Source organism: Sciurus carolinensis, chromosome 18 (genome assembly GCF_902686445.1).
Source record: "Sciurus carolinensis chromosome 18, mSciCar1.2, whole genome shotgun sequence".
In the NCBI taxonomy this organism is placed as follows: Eukaryota; Metazoa; Chordata; class Mammalia; order Rodentia; family Sciuridae; genus Sciurus; species Sciurus carolinensis.
The window spans coordinates 38573749-38597191 of NC_062230.1; the positions used below are offsets into that span (position 1 = coordinate 38573749).

The 23443-nt window shown below is 41.9% G+C and overlaps 1 protein-coding gene across 3 annotated transcripts in view; it reads left to right on the forward strand.

Moving 5' to 3' along the window:
* Window positions 1-23443, forward strand: part of Crebbp (CREB binding protein) — a 125955-nt gene that overhangs the window by 67414 nt on the left and 35098 nt on the right. For all 3 annotated transcript variants that reach the window (XM_047532974.1, XM_047532973.1, XM_047532975.1), the window contains 12 exons: window positions 1111-1351; window positions 2618-2731; window positions 10977-11219; window positions 12624-12726; window positions 13034-13180; window positions 14668-14785; window positions 15587-15758; window positions 16081-16125; window positions 18316-18440; window positions 19067-19255; window positions 20652-21068; window positions 23036-23215. In XM_047532974.1, the coding sequence (XP_047388930.1) occupies window positions 1111-1351; window positions 2618-2731; window positions 10977-11219; window positions 12624-12726; window positions 13034-13180; window positions 14668-14785; window positions 15587-15758; window positions 16081-16125; window positions 18316-18440; window positions 19067-19255; window positions 20652-21068; window positions 23036-23215 (2094 nt within the window). The remainder of the gene's footprint in view (window positions 1-1110; window positions 1352-2617; window positions 2732-10976; window positions 11220-12623; window positions 12727-13033; window positions 13181-14667; window positions 14786-15586; window positions 15759-16080; window positions 16126-18315; window positions 18441-19066; window positions 19256-20651; window positions 21069-23035; window positions 23216-23443) is intronic.

Genomic DNA, 23443 nt, shown 5'->3' on the forward strand with positions numbered 1-23443 from the left:
CCTGTAGCTCAGTGGCAGAGCATTTGCCTAGCATGTGTGAGGCACTGGGTTCGATCCTTAGTACCACATTAAAAAAATAAAATAAACACATAAAATAAAGACATTCTGTCCACCTACAACAAAAATGTATTTAAAAAACTATTTTTAGTTTCTCATAATTGTATAGTTTTGATCTGTATATAAAAACATCACGGTGGTATTTTAGGTAAGGTAATAGGTGCTGTGGACTCAGGATAGGTATATCAGAATATTAGAGAATATCCAGAACCTCTGAACTGTGGATGCTTTTATTTTATACTAGGAAGATTATATTTCTCTTACTTGGTCTTTGTAGTAAGTTTGAAGAATTTTGGTAGTGTGTAAAGAGTAAGACTCCACAGGTCACTTTTTCCATTTTCTTTGCAGTTAAGATGTATGCGTATTCTGGCTTGTTGTTTCAAAAGATAAAAACAAGTAAACTATATTTTAAAAAGATCATCAAATATTTTTTGAAAAAGATTGTCAAATGTCAGAGTGGCAATTTTATTGAAAGACAAAAGCATTTCTTAAGAAAGCATTAGACTCCTACAGGATAGTTGCATTAAGGATAGGTGCTGCAAGGCGGGGACCACTCTCAAACTGTAAGTGAAGTCCAAAAACATGCCCAGAAAACAGAAGAAGGTGCTGATTCTCTTTGCTACTTCAGATATTTGCAGTGTGTTGTAGTTCATCCTGCCTTGGCAAACTTCTTAATTTGGTGGAGCCTATGAAATTGCCAGTATTTGGCCATTGGGGACCTACAAAAGCAGCATTTTCCTGTGATTCAGCTGGCTATAATATGCAGCTTTTCCAGTAGTTGTATGTGGTGTAGAGTGAGTTGGGTTTTGGTTGCTACAGTTCATAGTGTTGTTTTCTTGTTTGAATGATGAAACTTGAATCAGCCTTGCTTCTGAGTTGGCTTGGTTTCTTTACTTCTGGATCTTCTTAAAGTCACCATGGATAAAAGAGAACACACCATTCTCCTCCCTGTAGTTGTTATTATTTGGCAGCTTTCACATTTGTGAAATAATAAGGATGAATTGAAACTCTAAAAGCTTAATAAAATACTTTTGTTATTTTGTTTTGTTTTAGTCTCAAATGCAGACATCAGTGGGAATTGTACCCACACAAGCAATCGCAACAGGCCCAACAGCAGACCCTGAAAAACGCAAACTGATACAGCAGCAGCTGGTTCTACTGCTTCATGCTCATAAATGTCAGCGACGAGAACAAGCCAATGGAGAGGTTCGGGCCTGCTCTCTCCCACATTGTCGAACCATGAAAAATGTTTTGAATCACATGACTCATTGTCAGGCTGGGAAGGCCTGCCAAGGTAAGTGCCCTTTTTTGAACTAGTGGCAGTGACCAGGGTGGAATGTGCCGTTGTTATTGTTCAGCAGCTCTTGAGGTCAGAAGACTCTTGTGGCCGAGTTCCCACCCTTTGGTATAGCCTAGGATGTGTTGCTCTCTCATCCCCCATGCCCAGTCTTAACTGCCCCTGCAAGGCCTACCTGGTGAGGAGAAAGGCAGCTTGGTTTTCTGTTTCTCTGCAATCCTCTCCTGCTCGAGGCTGTGCCCAAGTTTACTCTTTTCCTCCTTCTTTTCATGGAAGACTTTTGTGACTTCTTGAGTAATCCTTGTTGTAAATGTCTAGACTGTTCTGTTTGGGACAACACACATAGCACATGCACAGTTGAGCACACACCCTTCCCACACCCCAGCATCAGTCTTGTGGTTGTTTCAAGGACTCAGGCCATCAGTGGCACTGCCTTGCTGCTTTACCCTAGGTCTTGAGGCTACTCTGGTGACAGCCAGGTTGTCCTGGGTGACTGGCAGTTATACAGGGAACTGCACCTTGTCATCCCTAGGGAGGTAATGAATCAGGCACATCATGTGCCCCCTTTCCCCTCTTTTACCAAACACCTTAGTTCCACTGAAGAAAACCATTTCTGTTACCAGCTGTACTTTCCTATTATCTTTATCCTCTTTGCTTCTCTTCTTGAAAATATCTCCCTGGTCTCCCTCTCGCCTATGGTCATATTTGTGAGTAACCCTGACTGTGATAAAAACACAGAGAAGGGCAAGGTTAGACACTGGAAGATGAAGACTGAACATCACCAGGGTCAAGTGCCCTCTCAAGTACTTTCCAAAGCACCCAAGCTCCCTTTTGGAATCTCCACAGTGTTCTCATTTGCTTCTCTAGCTGTAAGTCTTCAGCTGCAGTACTTAGGTGGTTTCATCTTTAAACATATTTAATATTTTTATTTTAAATAGTGGCATTACAGAACTGTATTTGTTCTACTTTTCATTGCAGTTGTTAAGTATTTTAGGTTGAATAGCTTTTGTTTTTGTGGGCTGAACCTTAATCACCCATCATTCATAACATTGCTTCTGTGGGAAGATTTTGTTTGGAATTCTTAACAGTCAACTTACAGACTTTTTGGAAAACAGCCTGTTTGTAAGTTGAGGACTGCCTATACTGTGTTATGGTTACACTTGTTACCATTTTCTTATGGAATCTGGCATTATAATTTAGGTGTAATTGAAAGTGTGACGATTTGGATAGAAAAATAACATCTCGTTGTTTTTCTGGTCATAGTTGCCCATTGTGCATCTTCACGACAAATCATCTCTCATTGGAAGAACTGCACACGACATGACTGTCCTGTTTGCCTCCCTTTGAAAAATGCCAGTGACAAGCGAAACCAACAAAGTAAGTGAGCACGGGGGCAGAGAAGCTCGGAGATGAGATTAGAAGCTGTATCTAGAAAGTGCCTAGAGTAGGTAGGGAGTGGGCAGGGGTTTCCAGTGACAGAGTGCAGGGGTGAGGCAGGGTGGACAGAGACTCAAATGCAGCCAGGCTCAGAGGGTAGATGGGCTGCCAGTAAACGTGAATGGCCATGGCTGTTGGATTTTGTTCACCCTCACTGCTCTCCGCCCTGCGTACATATACTTGACGGAGCCCAGAACAGCAAGGGTCACTTTGATCAAGGAGCTAATGTGAAGACGTGGTATTTTGTACCAGATACTAAGTGATTTCACTAAGTATCGCCAGATACTAAGATTTCATTGCCACGTCAGTGACATCAGGGGGCATAATAGGACATTGCTTTTAGAATTGGACCCCTTCTAAAGTATGTCTGAAGGCCCTGTCCACTCAAGCTGGGTCAGTGTAATCCCACATGTAGACATTTGTGAACCCTTTATTCTACGTACAAATGCAGTTCCCAGATCTACTTATATAACTAATAATTAGTTCAGCTTCCACTACCCCAGGACTAGCACATCCTGATCATTCCCATTGTTTGTCATCTTTCAAGCTGTCCATGTAGCCCTTGGCACAGTTAGTTCTATGCTTATCTGTGTTCATCAGGAGGCCTGATGTGGCTTCCAGGGTCCTTGCTGTTGGTAGGCATCAGAACAGTAAGAAGGATGACTATCTCTTCCTATTTTTAAGGTCTAAGCCTGTCATTTCAGAGGTGAAACTGTGGTCTTTGGGTATGTAGGACAGTTGGAGCCCTTTGGGCCCTTCTTCAGTAATCTTTCAGCATGGTAGTCTTTATCTTAATCCATCTTGTCTGTGCCGTCTTTCTTCCTTCCTGATTTTGTTCCAAGTGTTCATTCTTGATGCTTCTCCATCATCTTCCTTGGGTCCCTGCTGCTTGGGGAACTCGTACTGCTTTTCTTTCTGGCTTTCTCTGGGTGACACAGGGAGAGGTGAACTAGTGCTTGAAGCCTGAGAGCACCCTGGAGTGGAGTTCAGGTGCTGCCCACCTGACTTACTGCGTCCCACCCTCCTGAGGGGTTTATAGGCTATCACTGCACAGGCTTCATGAACAGCAGGGCATCCTCAGCACACAGAAAAATTTCTGGTTTGCTGGGGCCTGTTATTCTTCCTCCCAACGCAGGAGTCACAATAAATTTCTTAACGAAAGTTAGTTTCCTGAATCAGTTAAATTATTCTTTGATTGGACAAAATTTGAATTTTTAATGCACAATTGCCCTGGACATGTCTTACACAAAGCGAAGTTGTAAGATCATGGGTCTTCCAGAACCAGGTATTTAGAATAGTAGGTCTTGTGGAATATGGTCTCTTTTTTAAGTTACTATAAAACTTGTTTAATTTTTATTAGTATATTGTGTTGTTTAAACTTCTTGTGCTTTTAAGACCCATTTCAGTAATAAGTGCTTTTAAGTATCCAAATACTCATTGTTGAATTTGTAGTTACTTAATATTGATTTCTAGACTAATGAGCTAAGATCATCCTTAGCGTTTAATTTGGGGGTGTCATGTTTCTGGGATCTTTTGTGTATAGTATGTACTGCTATGACAGTTGTAAACTTTTATGACTTCTCTTTTTAAGAAATACTTATGTGGTTTTTGTTTCAAATAAAGAAAAGAAATGTATGTGGTTTATTTTTCTTAACATCCTTACAACTGCTTAAATGTTGTGAAAGCTGACTTGTTGCATACTCTCTCAAGTGGTAAGCCACAGTCTTCCTACTAGTCATACTGGGAGATGTTGCCAGGGTAATTTCATACTACAGAGTCCCAGGGAAGGTTCAGATGAGCTCCATGCAAGGTATTGATAGTTTGGGGGGGGGGGGGAATGAAAACACTTTTAAAATTCTAAATGCTTCTTAAATTAGGTTTCAATTTTAGGTGTGTTCATTTGACTTTAGCACTATAGTTTTGTGAGTAGAGTTGCTTGTGAAGTGAGAAAGTTTTTAGTAGTATTGATTTTGTAGGTTTTTGTTATTATTTTTACTTTCTAAAGCAAATTGAGCTCATGGTATATGAACCTGCTGTAGGAACAGAAAGAGGAAAAGGAGATTCTGATCTTCCAGCAGGTTGACTTTGAATTCTAGAGACAGAACATAGGCATTAAAAAGAACATGATGGCTGGACATGGAAGTTCACCCCTGTGATCCCAGCAGCTTAGAAGACTGAAGCAGGAAGATGGCCATTTCAAGGCCAGACTTGGCAACTTGGAGACCCTGTCTCAAAATTAAAACTAAAAAAAATGACTGGGGGTATAGCTCAGTGGTACAGCATCCGTGAGTTTAGTCCCCAGAACCACACAACACTTGATTATCGGCATCATCACCATCATCATCATGTAATGGTATTCCCACTCAGGATTCAAGTGGGAGCAAGCCAGGCTCTTGGTGGTCCTTGGGTGGGGTGAGAATTGGTGTGTGCCTAGACTGACTTGATGGAGCCAGCTTAAATAAAGTATCAGTGGAAGGACATTCTGGACAGCAGGAACAGTGCTGGCACAGCAGAAGCCTGTGAGGATGGGTTGGTTGGGTTCAGGTGGGCCGTGGTGAGCTGCTGAAGACCAGGCTCTACTGAGGCCCCCTAGCACCTGCTCTGCAGAGTTGTCACCAGGCAAGTCTGCAGCTCTGTCTTCTGGGCAGTGTCTCCCTCAGAGGCTAAGCTTACCCAACACACACCTCTGTGGCTGGCACATGTTCAGCTCTCTTAGCTTCTGTAATTGCTACCTCTACCCAGAGAATCTTTTTTGGACTGTGTCGAGATTCCGTTTGATTTTTTTTTTTTTTTTTTTTTTTAAATATGTGGTGCTGAGTATTGAACCCTGGGCCTCACACATGCCAGGCAAGCCCTCTACCACTAAGCCACAACTCCAGCCCTGTTTGATTTTTTTCTTTGAATTATTTTTTAAAAGGACATTCTGTAATCACGGATCTTGAGTTTTCTATCTATTATAGAGATACTTAACTTTTATTCAATAATTAGGACTTCTCTGCTATCAACCCTAGCATCTGACCTTTAGTAAATTCTGGGTGAACAAGTGCCTGAGTTCCTCTGCTAGGACCCATGTGGCCTCCTGAGTGAGATTTTGGCTCTATCCCAGACCTCCTATATTAGAATCTGCCTGCCTACCTGCCTTCCTTCCTTCTACCCTGGAGATTGAACCCAGGGGTGCTTTACTCCTGAACTACAACCTCAGTTCAAATTCTCCCCCCTTTTTTTTCTTTTCGGAGGTTGTCTCACTAAGTTTCTGAGGCTGGTCTCAAACTTCTCCTTCTAATAAAAAACAAAAAGAAAAAACAAAAAAAACTTCTTCTGCCTGAGCCTTCTGAATCACTAGTATTATAGGCAAGCACCACCACACCCTGCTAGAATCTGCATTTTTAACAAATTTCCAGGTGCTTGGTGTACATGCACATTAAAATCTGAGGTGTTCTGTTCAGGATAACTTGCAACCTGAGGTGTAGAGAAAGAAAGAGGCATTTCTTTGAAAGAAACCATGGGTTTCCCAACACTGAATCCCACAAGAAATGCCCTGTTGACTGTTCACATCAGTAGTCCTCCAGTGCCTCCCATTGCCTTGGCCCTCACTGCTTGGCCTGGTTATTTGTGATTTTTTTTTTTTTTTTTTTTTTTTTTTCCTGGTCCCTCTCATTGTTTAAGATGCCTTCCTTTGCTAACATTGAGTCACAATCCTGCTCCTCAAAACTCACCCTCATCCAGTCCTTACTTGGGTGCTGACCAGACCCTCTGCTTCCCTTGAGCCTATCATAGTCTTTCAACACCTCGTTGACAGACTGTGGTGGAGATGGGGTTACAGGAAGTTGGACCTGAATGACTACAGAGAGAGCAGTGGCTTTGCTGTCCCTTGCTTCAGCTCCAGTCAGCAGTGATGGACTTCATCAGAATGGCTGCTGCTTAACCTTTTGGGTTACGTGGAATCATCACTCCTGTGTCTCTTGGCTTCTGTTGAGGTTGTGACACAGTGTCAGTGATGAGGACAGGTCTTAACAGTTGGGTGGTACCTGAGCACTTGAGCTTGTGTTCTGTACTATACACAGAGAGAAGCTGTGTCATAGGTAAATCCTTGCCTGCATGGAATCACAAGGCAGTGTGGTGATACTTGCAAATTTGGCAGAGATCTCCAAGTCTGAATAAGTCTGAATAAATATAAGGGATGAGCCGAGTAGCTGCCTTGTCTGCTTGGTCACATTTCTTCCACCATCCTGACAAAACTTTGAAATTTAATTTGTGGCAGTTTTCATTGAATTTCTACATCAAGTTCAGTTTTATTAAAAATGATCAGGGACTAGTTAGCTGAATGCTTCTATTTAGCAGCATATGCTATATAGTAGTCACTGGGGAAAGACTGCCTTGTCCTGACATGAAGAATGGTGGTAAACTTGGCCTTTTGTTGCATAAGCCACTGGGCTTCTACTTTAGCTACAACAGAAGGGGTGTGGTGATTCAGGATGTTGGGCTCTTTAAGGAAGCAAATATAGTGTGTAAATACAGACGTACCATCTGATACGCCAGGGAGAACCTCAGCTAGCATAGGGACACTGTGGCATGTGTTGTGACATCCTGTAGCATTAAGGAAAAAAGATGTAAAAATGGCAAAAAGACCAAAGAGGACAGCATCAATAATATGGAAAATTGATGACTGTAGAAGATCTCATTCTTAGGGACACAGGTAGATGAAGCATTGCTTTCTGTAGCACTCCATTATTCAGTCCCAGCGTGCCCAGGGCAGGAGAGCATTGGTATGAGTGCTCACTCTGCATTAGATGGGCTGCCAATCCTCAGGAGTCCACATGACACTTCACAGGGTCCCATGTAGCAGGTGAAAATTAAGCTGAGCCTCACATGGGTTCCCACCTTCCAGGGATGTCCAGGGACAGTGAAATGAACATGTTTTTCTCTGGCTCAGTGTTGTAAGCTGCAGTTTGACATGAGTCAGGCGGTGATTGAATTACTCTGCTGTTTCTTCCTTCCTGATTCTAAGCTCAGGGAGTGCAAAGACTTGGTGCTTAATACTGTATTTGGGAGCCTGGTAGAATATGCTCCTGAGTCTGTTGTGTGCTTGAGTGAGTGAGGGAACACACATAAGTGCCTTAAGATAAACAGAGGCCTATTGGGCTCCATAGGAATTTAGAGAAGGATTAGGAAAACTTTCACAGAGCTCTGGTGGCGTGCTGAGTTGCAAAACAGTTGATGATTGTTTTATATGACTCCCCTGACAATCAGCCTTCACCCCATAGAAAGCCCCCATGCCTCTTACCCTAAAATTCTTTGTGCCCTTTTGTCTAGTAGTATCATTGGAGTCATATGTTGGGCCATAATGTCAGAGGCCTTTGTCATTTCTTTTCCTTGCTCTGAATTACTACAAAAGACAAGTTCCAAATGTGTACCTGTCTTCTGATAGGTATATTTTCTTTCAAGACAAAAGTGTAGTAATATTGATGTTTAGGAAATAAATGCCTCTCACACAAACACAAAATACAGTGACCATGTCAGGAACTTCCATAGGAGGCCTTTCATAAATGAATCACTGACAGCCTTAAGAATGGCATTTCACCCCAGGTTGGGCCTTTTGGCTAAATGGATGTCATTTGGGAAAGTGTAAATGAAAGAGGAATATAGTAGGAGGGAGTCATTTAAGCAGAGGGATGGCATCATCACCCAGAAATGAAAGACCACATAGGTACTCTTAATACTGTATTTGGGAGCCTGGTAGAATATGCTCCTGAGTCTGTTGTGTGCTTGAGTGAGTGAGGGAACACACATAAGTGCCTTAAGATAAACAGAGGCCTATTGGGCTCTGTTTTTAATTCCTGGCCACAGTTCACCACTTTGTGTGTAAATGCAGTCTAGGTCTGTTCTCTTATACCAGGAGTTGATGGTGAACTACCCTAGGTTGAGATATGGCTCAGTGGTAGAGGTGGGCTTAGCATGCATGAGGCCCTGGGTTCCATCCCCAGAACCATCCCCACTCCAAAATAAACCAGCCTACCATTATTACATTCTTTTTTTATATCATAATTCTTTTTAAAAGTTCAGCAAGAGCTGGCTGCAGAAGTATACGTCTGTAATCCCAGCTACTCGGAAAGCTGAGACAGGAGCATCACAAGTTAGAGGTCAGCCTGGGTGATTTAGTGAGACCTTGTCTCACTAAAAATTAAATAAACAAACAAACAATGGCTGGGGGGTGTAGCTCAGTGGTAGAGCATATTCCTAGCATGTGGCGGGCCCTGGGATCAATCTTTAGCACCCCCTCAAAACATAAACAAAAACAAAATTAGTATATTGGTTTCAGAAGTGTGATGAACACATGCTTAAAGTTTCAGGGAGTACTAGCTGTTGGACAAAATACTTTTAAAGGTATTAGCATATATGACTATTTCACCAACACACTAGGTGCATCTTGGGAATTGCTTCTCATTTTTAATAATGAGGTGCTTGGTGTGTATAATTGTGTCTAATGAACCTTAATGAATTTGAGATCTGAATATCCTTATTAGAAAAGTTAATAGTATGAAATGGGTAATTACCAAGAATTTTTTTTACATATTTTGATTTAATTAAGTTGCTCTGATAAGTATTTTGAGTTTATTATACTTGTACTGATGGTTGAATGAAAGAATAGTACTGTTATACATTAGTGGTTTGAATTTGAAAGACTGTGATAATGTTTTATTATGTCAAAAAATTGTTGTAGTATCAACTTTATAAGCTGCTGTGTGTGTGTGTGTGTGTGTGTGTGTGTGTTGGGAGGTGTTACTGGGGAATTGAATCAAGGGGCACTCTACCACTGAGCTACACCCCACCCCTTTCTATTTTTTATTTTGAGGCAGGGTCTTGGCTAAGTTGCCATCACTGGCCTTGAACTTGTGTTCCCAATCACTGGATTATGGGTGTGTGCCATCTCACCAGACTAAGTTGTTATTTTTAACGTGGCTTTGAAGTTCCAAAGTTATAGCAGATAGGACTATTGGGGCTGGGAGTGTAGCTCAGTAGCTTAGCATGCATGAGGCCCTGGGTTTGATCCTCAGTACCTCCAAAAATAAGAAATACAGAGGAACAGTAAATAGTATGATATAAAACTTCTGCCATGTAGTAAATATTCACCAAATGAGGACATGTGGATGGTTGGGTAGATGGATGGAATTGAACCTCCAGTGACCAAGGAAATAAGTTTGTGGTCATCTCTCAGTTAATTTGAAAGTGTTTTAGAGTGGAGTTCCTTATTTTGACATTGGCTTTTCCCTTAGTCTCCTGGGGCTAATCAGCTGGTATACACATCACTCCTAACTCTGGGTAGTGAAAGCTGTGAGGCAGATCCAGGTCCTGAGTATCAGGGGTATGAGGTGATACCTGGATAAATGAAAACCTATGTAGAATCCTCAGGCCTCATTCCATCCCTTAATTTCAGCCACATCAGTTAAGTCAGTCAAGTGCAGTAGTTCTTGAATAGTTTCAAATAGAGCCCAGCATTGTACTCTTTGCCTAAGAATCCCACAGGAAAGGCTTGTTGTTGGTTTTGTCATTGTATGAGTAAGTTTAGAGGAATTGCGACTTTGTTATTTTGAAAGCACCAGGTGTCACCTCTGCTGATCTCTGTGTACCTGTGTGTGGAAGCAATGAAGGATGTGGGGTGGGGGCAGCAAGAGGGCTCCTTTGCTTGCCTCAGTGATGGCTGCCAAGACCTGTGGAATTTTGCCTGTCACACACTTGTCACTCTCTGGAATGGACATATGAGAAGTCATTAGATTTTAATACTTTTTTTTTTTTTGGACAGTGCTGGGAATTGAACCCAGGGCCTTGCTTGTGCATTTTAGGCAAGAGCTCTACCACTGAGCTGCACCCCCTCCTGCTAATATTTATTAAGCGATCCCTGCAATTTTTATGGTCTGTTGCTTTCTAGGACAGAAGCATAAATTTTCCTTAGTTTTTTTTCTCTTCAGCTACTGCCTGAATATTCAGAATATTCAGAATAGCTGAATAGAACAGGATTCTTAGTTTCCGCACAGCTCCTTTTTCAGTAGCCTTGTTTTAACACTTTATGACATACGTGTATATATAGTCTTTTGGTAAGATTTTATTTGCTTCTCGTTAGTTTTTTAAATACTGTGTGGGCTTCTCCCTTTTATTTACCTTTGTTGCCTGTCTGTTTGTGTTCTAGCCATCCTGGGGTCTCCAGCTAGTGGAATTCAAAACACAATTGGTTCTGTTGGCACAGGGCAACAGAATGCCACTTCTTTAAGTAACCCAAATCCCATAGACCCCAGCTCCATGCAGCGGGCCTATGCTGCTCTTGGACTCCCCTACATGAACCAGCCCCAGACTCAGCTGCAGCCTCAGGTTCCTGGCCAGCAACCAGCACAGCCTCCAGCGCACCAGCAGATGAGGACTCTCAACCCCCTGGGTAGGTGAAGGAGCTCAAGAACTTCCTTTGTTTAAATGCAGCAAGTGGATGACAGCTCTTACTGGAACCCAAGGCTTTTCAGTTCTTGTTTTTACTTCAGATTCAGTGGTTCAAATAACAAACTTCTAAGAAAAAACTAAGATATCTGATGTAAGGAAGGTGTACCATGCTTGTAAAAAGGACACCATTTACAAGTGAAGCAGTGCTTTGCTGCTTGCTGTGCTGCTTCTGCCTGGATAGCTTTCATAAAGGGTGTGCCGTGTGACTCGGGATGCAAAATCTCACAAATCACAACAGTTATGTCACTACAGTGGATACTAACAATGTGGACACTTCCTGGCACATCTTGACCATGTTCCACCCACCATTGGAATTGGCCAGTCTGTACTTGGACTGGTCAGCAAATGGAGTCTGAGAAACTCTACTGTCAGACTTCTGGGTGGATCTACTGTCACCAACTTCTTGTCATTCCAGTCCATCAGTTGCCAGCCTTCAGTATCTTGCTCACACATCTCCACAGTTTTTGCCATTTCTGCTTATTGTTTCCTTACTGTTTTCCTCCAAGTGACCACAGTGCTTTTAATCTCAGGCTCAGGCTACATGAGCAGTGCTGCCTGGGAAGGCAGGTAGGTGAACTAGCCTCTTCCCAGTAGAACAAGTGATTTGAGACTCAAAAATGATTCCCGGGCTGGGGAGATAGCTCAATCGGTAGAGTGCTTGCCTCTCAAGCACAAGGCCCTGAGTTTGATCCCCAGCACCGCAAAAAAAAAAAAAAAGATTCCCCACATGACCAGTTAAAATCATCTCCTATATTGCTTTTTGGAAAATAGCTTCCTTAATGGACTGTTAGATGTAATACTGGCCAAGAGACTAGGTTGTAGACCTAAGAACCCAAGTTCTGTTTCAATCCCACTCCTGATAATGGTATAATTTTGGACAATTCTATTAACCTCTCTTTAAATCTCAACTTGTTCTTACTTTAATATGAAGATTGAAGCTAAATTGGCCTTCTGTATTTTTCTCCTATATTTAATTTTTATGATTTTATTTTCTGATAATTCCTCCCAAATGAAAATGACACAAGGGTATGAAGTGGGTCATCTTAATTGTCTAGGGTGTACCATAATGAAGCAGAGTCAAAGTTGGAGGCTGTAAATGGGCCATTACAATTTTTCATACAGCCATAGAGTGCACTTAGATGTGTCTTATTTTGGTTACAAAATGAGAAAACAACAGAATTTATACAAGTTGGTCACCATTACTGAAAATATAGCCCGCCATAATGTTTGCTATTGTGACATGTGTGAATCACTTGTTGATGTGGTGACTTACCTCTTTTCAGAACTTGGAAGTATATGTTATAGTCTAGGAGTTAATTGGTTTCTTTTCTCTTTGTCTTTAAAGGAAATAACCCAATGAACATTCCAGCAGGAGGAATAACAACAGATCAGCAGCCACCAAATTTAATTTCAGAATCAGCTCTTCCAACTTCCCTGGGGGCCACCAAGTAAGACCCAGATTTTGGTCGACTCTTATCTGAAGGACAGATGGGCATGAGAGTGTGGAGATACACAACTCTGTGACCTTTCTCATCATGTGATAGAGAAGATTGTTTAATGGGGTGGTGGAGGATGAATGGCATTTTTTTCTCTCTTTAAAATCATAAATGTAGAACAGATTGATTAAGCAGAAATTGAGTTTTGTTTATACATTCTTTGCTTCTTCTAACTTAAACTTTTAAGTTACATTTTGCTGAGATGGAAAGCGTTTGAATCTCTTGAGTAGCAGGATGTGTGTCCTTGTTCCCTTCTTAGCCCACTGATGAATGATGGCTCAAACTCTGGCAACATTGGAAGCCTCAGCACGATACCTGCAGCAGCACCTGCTTCCAGCACTGGAGTTCGGAAAGGCTGGCATGAACATGTCACTCAGGACCTTCGGAGCCATCTAGTGCATAAACTGTATGTATTCACTCCCCCACTATTTGCATTTTGTGGTCAAGGGCAACACTGCAATATTGTAGTTTTGTAGATGTCTGCTTTTATTACTTATTTTCCCATTGGCCCCAGGTGACAGAACTGTAGGAATTGCCGAGGGTCACATGCTTGATTTAGGAAGCCACCCCTCCCAAGCTTCCCTAGGCATGCTGGGATTCCCAGACCCCTGGTCCCCAGTAAGAAGAGGCATCATAGAGCATATGGGCATGAACTGTAGCCCAAATTCTTTACCTCTGAACTCTGAGGATTAGCTCAGGAGCTTTACTCTGTTTTGTGGCTCAAACTATACTTGTAGCTGGGTGTGGCGGTGCACACCTGTAATCCTAGCTACTTGGGATGCCAATGCAGGAGAATCACAAGTTCAAGGCTAGCCTCAGCAACTTGCAAGTCCTTAAGCAAATAAATAAAATAAAAAGGGCTGGGGACTTAACTCAGTGATAAAGTACCCCTGGGTTTAATCCCCAGTACAAAAAAAAAAAAAACCCTGAGAATTGGGGGAATTGGGACCTGCTGAGTACAGATAGTATGACCATCCAGTTAGTTAACTTACAGAAAGTTAATAGTTAACTTCCTAAAGCTAGTTAAGTTGAAGATGAAGTTAATTGACTAGATTCCTTTTGAATTTTCCCCCTCTTGTTTTGATCATTTTTTTATAATAGGTTACAACTTGGGGATTTGAAATCAAGTTACTCTTTTTGAAATGTTTTTGATATATTTTTTAATTTGTTAGTTATACATGACAGTAGAATGCATTTTGACACATCATATATAAATGAGTATAACTTCTCATTTGTCTGGTTGTACATGATATAGAGTTTCACAGGTCATATAATCATATATGCACATAGAGTAATAATATCTGATTCATTCTACTGTCATTTCTACACCCACGCCCCCTCCCCTCTGTCTAGTCCATAATACCTCTATTCTTCCCCACTCCACCCTAATATGAATTAGCATCTGCATATCAGAGAGAACATTAGGCCTTCCATTCTTTGGGATTGGCTTAAAATCGTGTTATTCTTGAAATGACCTTGTACATATTTGTTGATAGCAAAATAGTGGTGTGTTTGACATGTAGGTAAGTTGAAGGTCAGGATTATTGCCCATGTTTATGAGTGAAGTGAGAGTTAAGGGTTTTTCTCAGCACTTGTCACCCCTAACAGGTAACCATCCTGGTTTTATAGTTTCTATACGATGACCCTGGAAGTAGATTGAGGATGGGCATGGTGGTTACATGTGTGTAATCCGAACAATTGAGGAGACTGAGACAGGAGGACTGCAAATTTGAAGCCAGTCTTGGCAATTTAGCAATACCATGTCTCTCAAAATAAAAAATAAAAAGGGCTGGTGATGTAGCTCAGTGGGAGATCACTCCAGGGTTCCATCCCTAGTGCAGCCAGAAAGAAAAAAAGAAAGCAGGTTGTTGATAGAGTGTGTTGTCTTTTCAGCGTCCAAGCCATCTTCCCAACCCCTGACCCTGCAGCTCTAAAGGATCGTCGCATGGAGAACCTGGTCGCCTATGCCAAGAAAGTGGAGGGAGACATGTATGAGTCTGCTAACAGCAGGGTAGGTCACCAGGTAGCAGCCATGCCTGCACAGCACCTGAAGTGGGGAAAACTGGATCTGTCTGGTTATTGTTCAAAAATGAGGGAACTTGTGGGGACTCCTCACCTTGAGGATCCTGATAAGAAATTCCTGCATGGCGCTCTTGTTAACTGCAAGCGCTATCCTATAGGGGCACAAAGGGTGGCTACGATCACAGAATATCCCTGGGACATACTTTTCATGGTGGTGTTCTTTGTAATGCTTGTATCATATTATTGCCTGAATCAGTGAATACCCAAGAGGTGGCTTCATTGTGCAATGACATGTAGCAACATTTAGCACTTGCTGTTTTTTGATAAGTCCAATAAAATCACTAGGAATTCAGCAAGAGTTTTGTCCTTTGTTTTATCAGACTTGTTGAATATTTATCTTTGCCAGTATACTTAAAAAATTGGGCTGGGATCTGTGTGTGGTTGGGCATGCCTGTAATCCCAGCAGCTCAGGAGGCTAGGGCAGGAGGATTGCAAGTTTGATGCGAGCCTCAGCAGTTTAGCAAGGCCCTAAGCAAAAATTAAAAATAAATAATAAAAGGGCTGGTGATGTAGCTTAGTGGTAAAGTGCCCCTGAGTTCTATCCTCAGTACCCCCACCCCTTCACCTCCACACAAACACCAAAATTGGGCTGGGGTGTAGCTCTGTGGCTGAGTACCTGCTTAGCCATATACAAGTCCCTAGGTCTGATCCCCAGCACCAAAACCTACAAAACAGATCATTTATGTTTTGCCATTTTAACTGCTTAATATTGAATGTTACTGCTTTTTAGGATGAATACTATCACTTATTAGCAGAGAAAATCTATAAGATACAAAAAGAACTCGAGGAAAAACGGAGATCACGTTTACATAAACAAGGCATCTTGGGTAACCAGCCGGCTTTACCTGCTCCTGGGGCTCAGTCCCCTGTGATCCCACCCGCCCAGTCTGTGAGACCTCCAAGTAAGAACTGCATTTCCTCCCACCAACCCTTAGCTTGTTCACTTGACTTTTCTTCTGTGTCTGGGATATATTTCAAAGACTGTGGAATTATGTTCTCCAAAAACTTTCACTTTAGAAACTTTGTGTGGCAGTGGCCTGTGGGGACATTGAGTTTCTCTTGTGGGAAGGCTCTTTAAAGGGTGCCCTGGCATCAGAACACAAGTGTTTTGGGACTCATTGACTGTTTCCCTTGAGGTTTGAAGTCCTCCATGGGAAATGCCTAACTCCTAAATCAAGGGTTATTTTAAGTAACCAGAGTTGTTGTCCTTTTTTGCCATTATAGATGGGCCCCTGCCCCTGCCAGTGAATCGCATGCAGGTTTCTCAAGGTATTTAACTTTTTGTTGCATATCATATTTTAGTTTAGCTTTCAGTAGCCACATCCTTTTTTTCTCCTTTTCCCTATATGTCTTTATAACCTTTTCTTACTCATTCTTACTCTTTCCATTTCTTTTGTTGATGAGAATTGAGTTCTACAGGTAGTGTGAATTTGTTGTGTTTGTAAGTTTGAAGATTATAGCAAAGATCTCCACAGAGATGCAAAGTAGAATTTAGAGGACAGGGGTTGTAGCTGCAGTGGAAAAGCGCTTGCCTAGAATGTGCGAAGCATTGGGTTTGATCCTCAGCAACACTAAAAATAAATAAATAAAATAAAGGTATTGTGTCCTTTTTAAAAAAAAAAAAAAAAGGATAAGATTCAGAACTTTGTTTAAATGAATTGGGGATCAGACATTACTCTTAGGGGTAGTACAAGAGAGCATTTTAGATCGAGGAGGAGGCAGTTCCCAGGGCTCAGGAGAGCGTGTGGGCCAGCCCTGGGATGACGAGTACCTGCAGCAGGTGGGGTGGGGGGGCGTGGTGACCACTCTGGGGTGTGGGGTTTAGGAGTGGGTCGGTGGGTGCTGATTTCAGGAGCCTATGTGCAGAAAGCCATAGCTGGCTTCAATAGTTGCATCTTTCTTTTTTTTTTTTTTTTTTTTTTTGGGTGCTGGGGATTGAACCCAGGGCCTTGTGCTTGCGAGGCAGGCACTCTACCAACTGTACCCCCAGCCCCGATAGTTGCATCTTTCTAAAGAACCTTATCAGCTCTTTCTCAGGTCAGGATTCTATGGTTCTCTTTTTGGAAGTTCAGGACCTGGAATCATTTGCAAGCCTTTCAGTTCTTATTTCTCTAGGTTGTGAAAAAGGTGTGACATTATCTGGATTCTAAAGAAAGAGACTTTGCTGCAGTGTTTTTGAGGCAAACTACTTTCCCAGATTATTTTGAGAGAGGAGAAAGTTTATTTAAAGCTGTTGCAATCTTACTGCATGCTGAAACTGACAGGAGAGACTCCTCCGGGACTCATTTGTATGCACTAGATATGAAGGTGAAACAAAAAGTTGGAAAGTTAGATCTTTGAAAATTGTTTACATGCTGTGGTGGGCCTTTGGTCATGGCCTTTGGTCTGGGTGCTTTGGATCTGATGATACAGCTTGTTGGTTGCAGGTTACTGGGAGAGAGATTTTTCTAGGTGAGCACTCACTGGCCTCCCTGCCAGCACACCCAGGTCTTGGGAAGTGTGGATTTCTTTAGAGGTTGTTTCTTTGTACCTGCCCCTCTTTTTCTCTTATTTAGTCAGTAAAACTGTCGAGGAAGGGATTTTTTTTTTTTTTTTCTTTTTTTAAATGATAGGCTCCTTGAGAATTCCTCATGGTCCTTGATGGCACTTTGGGTAGTTGCTGAAGATAATGTATAGTACACAGATGTACTTGACTCTGTCACAGCTACAACAGTGTCAAGGCAGTACCTGCAGAAACTCCCTCAAGAATTCTAATCCCATTGTTCGTGGAATATCTTTTAACTGACCTTTACTTAGAGCTCACAATTTGCAGAGTTTTGTTGAAGTTAGTAAGAACTAGCCACTGTGGTCTGGAGACACTTGCTGCCTAATAAAGTCTTCGTCAGTGACTTGGAGTTTCTGCAAACTGACAGAGCCTTGGTGTAAGAGCTGCTGGTCCACTTTTAGCCTAAATGCTAAAAGTGCTTAAAGAATTGAAACAGTGTTTTTAGTCTTAGCATAGATTTTAACAATAAATGTAAACCCAGCCAAGAAACTCTAAATCCTGGGAGGATGGGAGCCAGCTGCTTCAAGTGTTGTTAGGTGAGCCTGTTTGTTGGCCCTGGTTTCAGGAAATGTTCCCTATGTAGATGGAGGGCCTACATTCCTTCACAGTGCCCCCTCACCTGCTTTGTTCTTTTTGCTTTATGCTCTGGTTTCTTTCTTTGTTGTCTTTTACCCAACCTTCTATCCTCACCTCCTGTTCTGCCCAGCTCTCCCCACCTTCCCATTCTCTCCTGCCATTTATATGCCATTTTCCCTGGGTATAAGTTCATTGCTTAACTGTTGTCTCTCGTTAGTTGAATGAGTTCCTTTTGGTTGTCTATGTTGTCTATGTGTTCTATCTCCTTTACTTGACAAGTTGTAATTCTGTTTCCTTCTGAGTGCTTTTCCTAAAAACCATTGTGGGTGTGTTTACAGGGATGAATTCATTTAACCCAATGTCCTTGGGGAGCGTTCAGTTACCACAAGCACCCATGGGTCCACGTGCAGCTTCCCCCATGAACCACTCTGTCCAGATGAACAGCATGGCCTCGGTTCCAGGGGTAAGTGCTTCTCCCCTCCTCTCAACCCTTGTCTCATTAGGAATGTTCTCAGAGCAGGGAGTTTAAAGTGTCACCTAAAAACATGGTGAGACTTGTTCCTCGGAGTTTGGGTTATTCTTTATTTCCTATATCTCTCTCTTCTTAAAATCTTTGTTATGAGAGTGAACTTTATTTGGTTGTTACTTATTTTTATTGAAATAACAAATCCATAGGAATATGTATTCCTTTGTTTAAAAAAAAAAAAAAAGCTTTCTGAGAGGGGAGCAAGCAGCCAGCTTCAGATATGTGACCAGGCAGAGATTGCCAGTGTCTGTTAACTCGAGCTAGCCCTCCTAATGCTGCTCTCTAAACACTTTACTGAATTAATAAAAGGCATGTTTGAACTTAGCATGCTATTGATTGCTGCTCAGGACAATTCAAAGTGGACTCACTTGAGAGACTACTTGAGAAGGTAAGGGAAAGTTCCTTTGAACTAGGAGGTTCTTAGTGGCAGTCCCCAGGGCTGAAGCCATGTGTCCCACACTCTCTGTGCTGTAAGCCCTTGGGTCTCTGCTTGCATCGTTCATCTCGAAGTGCCTGGCCGTACCTTCTGCATTAAAGCTCTCTGAATGCTTATTGTCTTGTAGATGGCCATTTCTCCATCTCGGATGCCTCAGCCCCCCAACATGATGGGTGCACACACCAACAACATGATGGCCCAGGCGCCCACTCAGAACCAGTTTCTGCCACAGAACCAGTTCCCATCATCCAGTGGGGCGATGAGTGTGAACAGTGTGGGCATGGGGCAGCCGGCTGCCCAGTCAGGGGTGTCACAGGTATGTTCACTGTGAGGACCTTGGCTGCCAACATCTATATAGCTCTGACTTCCCTGCAATCTGAACCAGTCTTGTTTCATGGAAATTCGAATTCTAGAATATTAGTTTTCATATTTCAGCATCTCTTCATTTTTTTCCTAGTTTATCAGTAATTTTTAGTTTGTTTGGAATTCCTCTTGTCCTTTCTTGGTGAACTGCATGCAAACGATAGATTGGATCGCGATTTTAGGGGTGGGGGGTATGTGTTTCATGGTTTGATCTTCGCGTTTGGGTTTGTTTTCTTGTTTTGTTTGTTTCGTGATTTTTAAAATCTGAGATTAACATGTGATCCTGAAAGACATTGGGATTTTTTTAAAGGGATGAATTTACTTTTAGTGATTCAGTTTGTGTATCCTGCTGCCTATCTCTCACTGCCTGGAGGATGTCAAGCTAACAATCATTGGAATAGATCTCTTCTTGCTGAACATGTTTTTAATTATTCAATCGAAAGCTGAAGACAACTGTTTTCTTTTATTCTTTCTTTTTTTTTTTTTTTGTTTCACTGCATTCCCCCCCTTTTGTTAATTGTAGTGCATGAGATTGCTGCTGCAGCATACAAAACTTACATGTGTTTAAAACAGGTCAAATCTTTTGTAAAAGATAAAATTTACATCTTAATTTTTTTAACATGAAGTATTGCTGAATGAATCATTGAGTATAATAGATATATTCACCATATAATGACTAATTTTTAATTTTTCATAACGTCTTATTGCTCTGGAACAGAGGTCAGCAAACCTGTTCTATAAAGAGCCAGAGAGTGAATATTTTCATCTTTCTGTACAGTAGTCTTAGTTTTAATTATTTATCTCTGCTACAGTAGTGAAGCAGCCACCATAAAAAGCACCTAAATGAACAAGTATGGTCATGTTCTAATAAAACTTTATTTACAGGAACAAGCAGCCAGCTGCATTTGTCCCATGAACCAACCTCTGATCTAGAGCAGTGATTGGGTTTCATTTTTTTTAAAGGTTTACAAATAATTCTGAAGTGTCTCCTGAGTTGAGAGCCACAGAACTGAAAAGTTTTAGTATTTGAATAACTCACTTTTTTTAAAAAAGAGAAATAACTTTTCCACGTTCTAAGCTATGAGTGGATGTTATGGAGCATGAAGCTAATAACCTGAGTGACTATACTATGTTTGAGCCAGAAGTTTTAACAGTTACGTTAGTTGTATTGATCAAAGTATGAGCAACATTCATAGTGTTAATTTTATTTAAAATGACACATAAGTATACAACTGGATGAATTTTTACAACTGGAACAGTCCTTGTTAAGAAACCATGATGAAATTTTTATATAAGTAGTTCTTCAAGTCTCTTGTCCCATTGGTTTTAACATTCTCTATTTGTTTTAGGGCCAGGTGCCTGGTGCCGCTATTCCTAACCCTCTGAACATGCTGGGGCCCCAGGCCAACCAGCTGCCTTGCCCACCAGTGACACAGTCACCATTGCACCCGACGCCCCCTCCTGCTTCCACAGCTGCTGGCATGCCATCTCTCCAGCACCCGACGCCACCTGGGATGACACCTCCCCAGCCAGCAGCTCCCACTCAGCCATCCACTCCTGTGTCATCTTCTGGGCAAACTCCCACCCCAACTCCTGGCTCAGTGCCCAGTGCTGCCCAAACCCAAAGCACCCCCACAGTCCAGGCAGCAGCCCAGGCCCAGGTGACCCCACAGCCTCAAACCCCAGTCCAGCCTCCATCTGTGGCCACCCCTCAGTCGTCGCAGCAACAACCAACACCTGTGCATGCTCAGCCTCCTGGGACTCCGGTGAGTGTCTCTAATCTGTTGTCTTCGGGCCAAGATTCTTAGAAGATACTCTCCCATAAGAATTTTCTGTCATGAAGTTGCTACTCCATCTTGGTGCAATACCAGGAAGCACCTGTACCCCAGTGGAACTGTCACAAGCTGTGCTTTGTTTCCAGCATTGGCACCAAAGGCTGTGTGGCAGAAGAAGACTTACGTTACTGCCAATTAAAGGAGTTTGCAGAAATCATTAATTGTTCTTTTTTTAGAAATTATTAATTATTGAGAATAATTAATAATAATACCCAGGTCGTGTAGAATCTTTATATATGCATCCAGGGTGTTTCCCTTTATCGTCCTAGATTACTGTCTTCTGAGTTGTTATAGATTTTCTGCTGCTGTTCTGAGGATTTGGTAAATAAGTCATGCTCCTAATTTTATGTCTTTTCACCCTCCCATCAATTTTTTTTTTTTTTTCCCCAGTCTAGAAAAGGCTTTTCTCTTTCATAATGAAGTGGCAGAGCCAGGATTGTACCTCTTGTGGCTCAGAATTGCCCATTCATCTGCAGAGGTGACGGCGGGGGCGGCAGATTGTATCTGCCTGCTGTGACCCAGGCTTCAGGCGATGCCTATTCAGTTGCCCTTCTAGGCTGAGCTGCCTCCACTGATGTGGGGATCTCAAGACTGCATCTGTCCCCATCACATCTGGCTCCCAAGTTTTCTTTGAAAGCTTGGTATCACTTTCTTATAGTCAAAATTAAACCTCCTACCTTCCAAAATACATTGACTTTATTCTTAGGTGCCAAGGATATTTATTTATTAAATTGGAGAATTAATCCCAGCAACAAACCCAAAGATGACATTATTATTATTATTATTTCTGTTTCTGTGTCGGGGCATGTGCTTATTTATCCTCACTCTGTTTTTCTCTCTTAAGATTTTAATTTTGGGGCTGGGGTTGTGGCTCAGTGGTAGAGTGCTTGCCTACCATGTGTGAAGTACTGGGTTCAGTTCTCAGCAGCACATATAAATAAATGAATAAACAAAATAAAGGTCTCATCAACAACTAAAAATAAAAAAAAATTTAATTTTTTTTTTGTTTGTTTTGTTTCTGGGTATTAAGCCCAGAGGCCTATGAATGCCACCCCCAATTCCTAAATATCTCCTTATACATTTTTTGGTGTCTTTTGCTTATTTACTTCCAACTTCATTGGATAAGACTTTGAAAAATTATTCATTTGCCAGGGAGAGGTTGAGGATCAAGCCTGGAGCTTCACACCCACTGAGGCACATGTTCTGCCACTGGGCCACAACCTAGCCCCAAGATTTTGAAAATTTAGAATACTTTCATGGTTCCTTCTCCTAGTGTTTGCTTATTTCACGAGTGTCATCATTCTGTATTGAACACTGGCCCATTAGATGTCCTGCTTGCAATGGGCACTTATTTCCCTTCCCTTCATAACTATTCTGTTGCTTATAATTCAGCCTTTTACTTCAGTATGAACCATATTGAAGGAAACTAATGGTAAAATACAAGGTTCCATGATGCAGGTAGAAAACTTTGGAGAAAATAATTTTTGTTCGTTTGATATGGTGATTAAATCTAGGGGTCCTCTATGAATGAACTACATCTTCAGCCCTTTTTATTTTATTTTGAGACAGTGTCTTATAAAGTTGCTGAGGCTGACCTTGAACTTGGAACTCTGCTGCCTCAGTTTCCTGAGTAGCTGGGATTATGGGCATGCACCATTGCACCTGGCTAAAAAAAATGGAGAAAATAATTTTATATCAGAACTTAGAGAGATCTGTTCTGTCACTACCTTCCTAGCCAGAGCTTCCTCTTGGTAACTTCTCTTAGTTTCCTTGGTAGGTGCCTCTTAGGTTAGTACCGAGAAATGGTAACAAGAAGTTGGGGATTAGATGAATAACAGAGTTGAGGGCCATTTGTGTCATCTGCTCTATAGAGATGAATGATTTTGGTTTCTTCACAGCTTTCTCAGGCTGCAACTAGCATTGATAACAGGGTCCCCACCCCCTCTTCGGTGGCCAGTGCCGAAACCAACTCCCAACAGCAAGGGCCTGATGTTCCTGTGCTGGAAATGAAGGCAGAGGTCCAGACTGAGGACACTGAACCTGATCCTGGTGAATCCAAGGGGGAGTCTCGGTCTGAGGTGGGTGTTGTTCCCTAGAAATAAACCCATGGCCCATATGTCCTTGTTGGGGAGACAGCAGGAGGCCTTCCCCATGGCTGTCTCTGGATTTTGCTATTGTTTCGTGTGCTTACAGTGCTGGGATTAAACCCAGGCTCTTGTGCATGCTAGAAAAACACTCCGCCAATGAGCTATATCCCCAGACCAGATTTTATTTTAATCTATTTATATGAGCTCAAAAAGAGATTG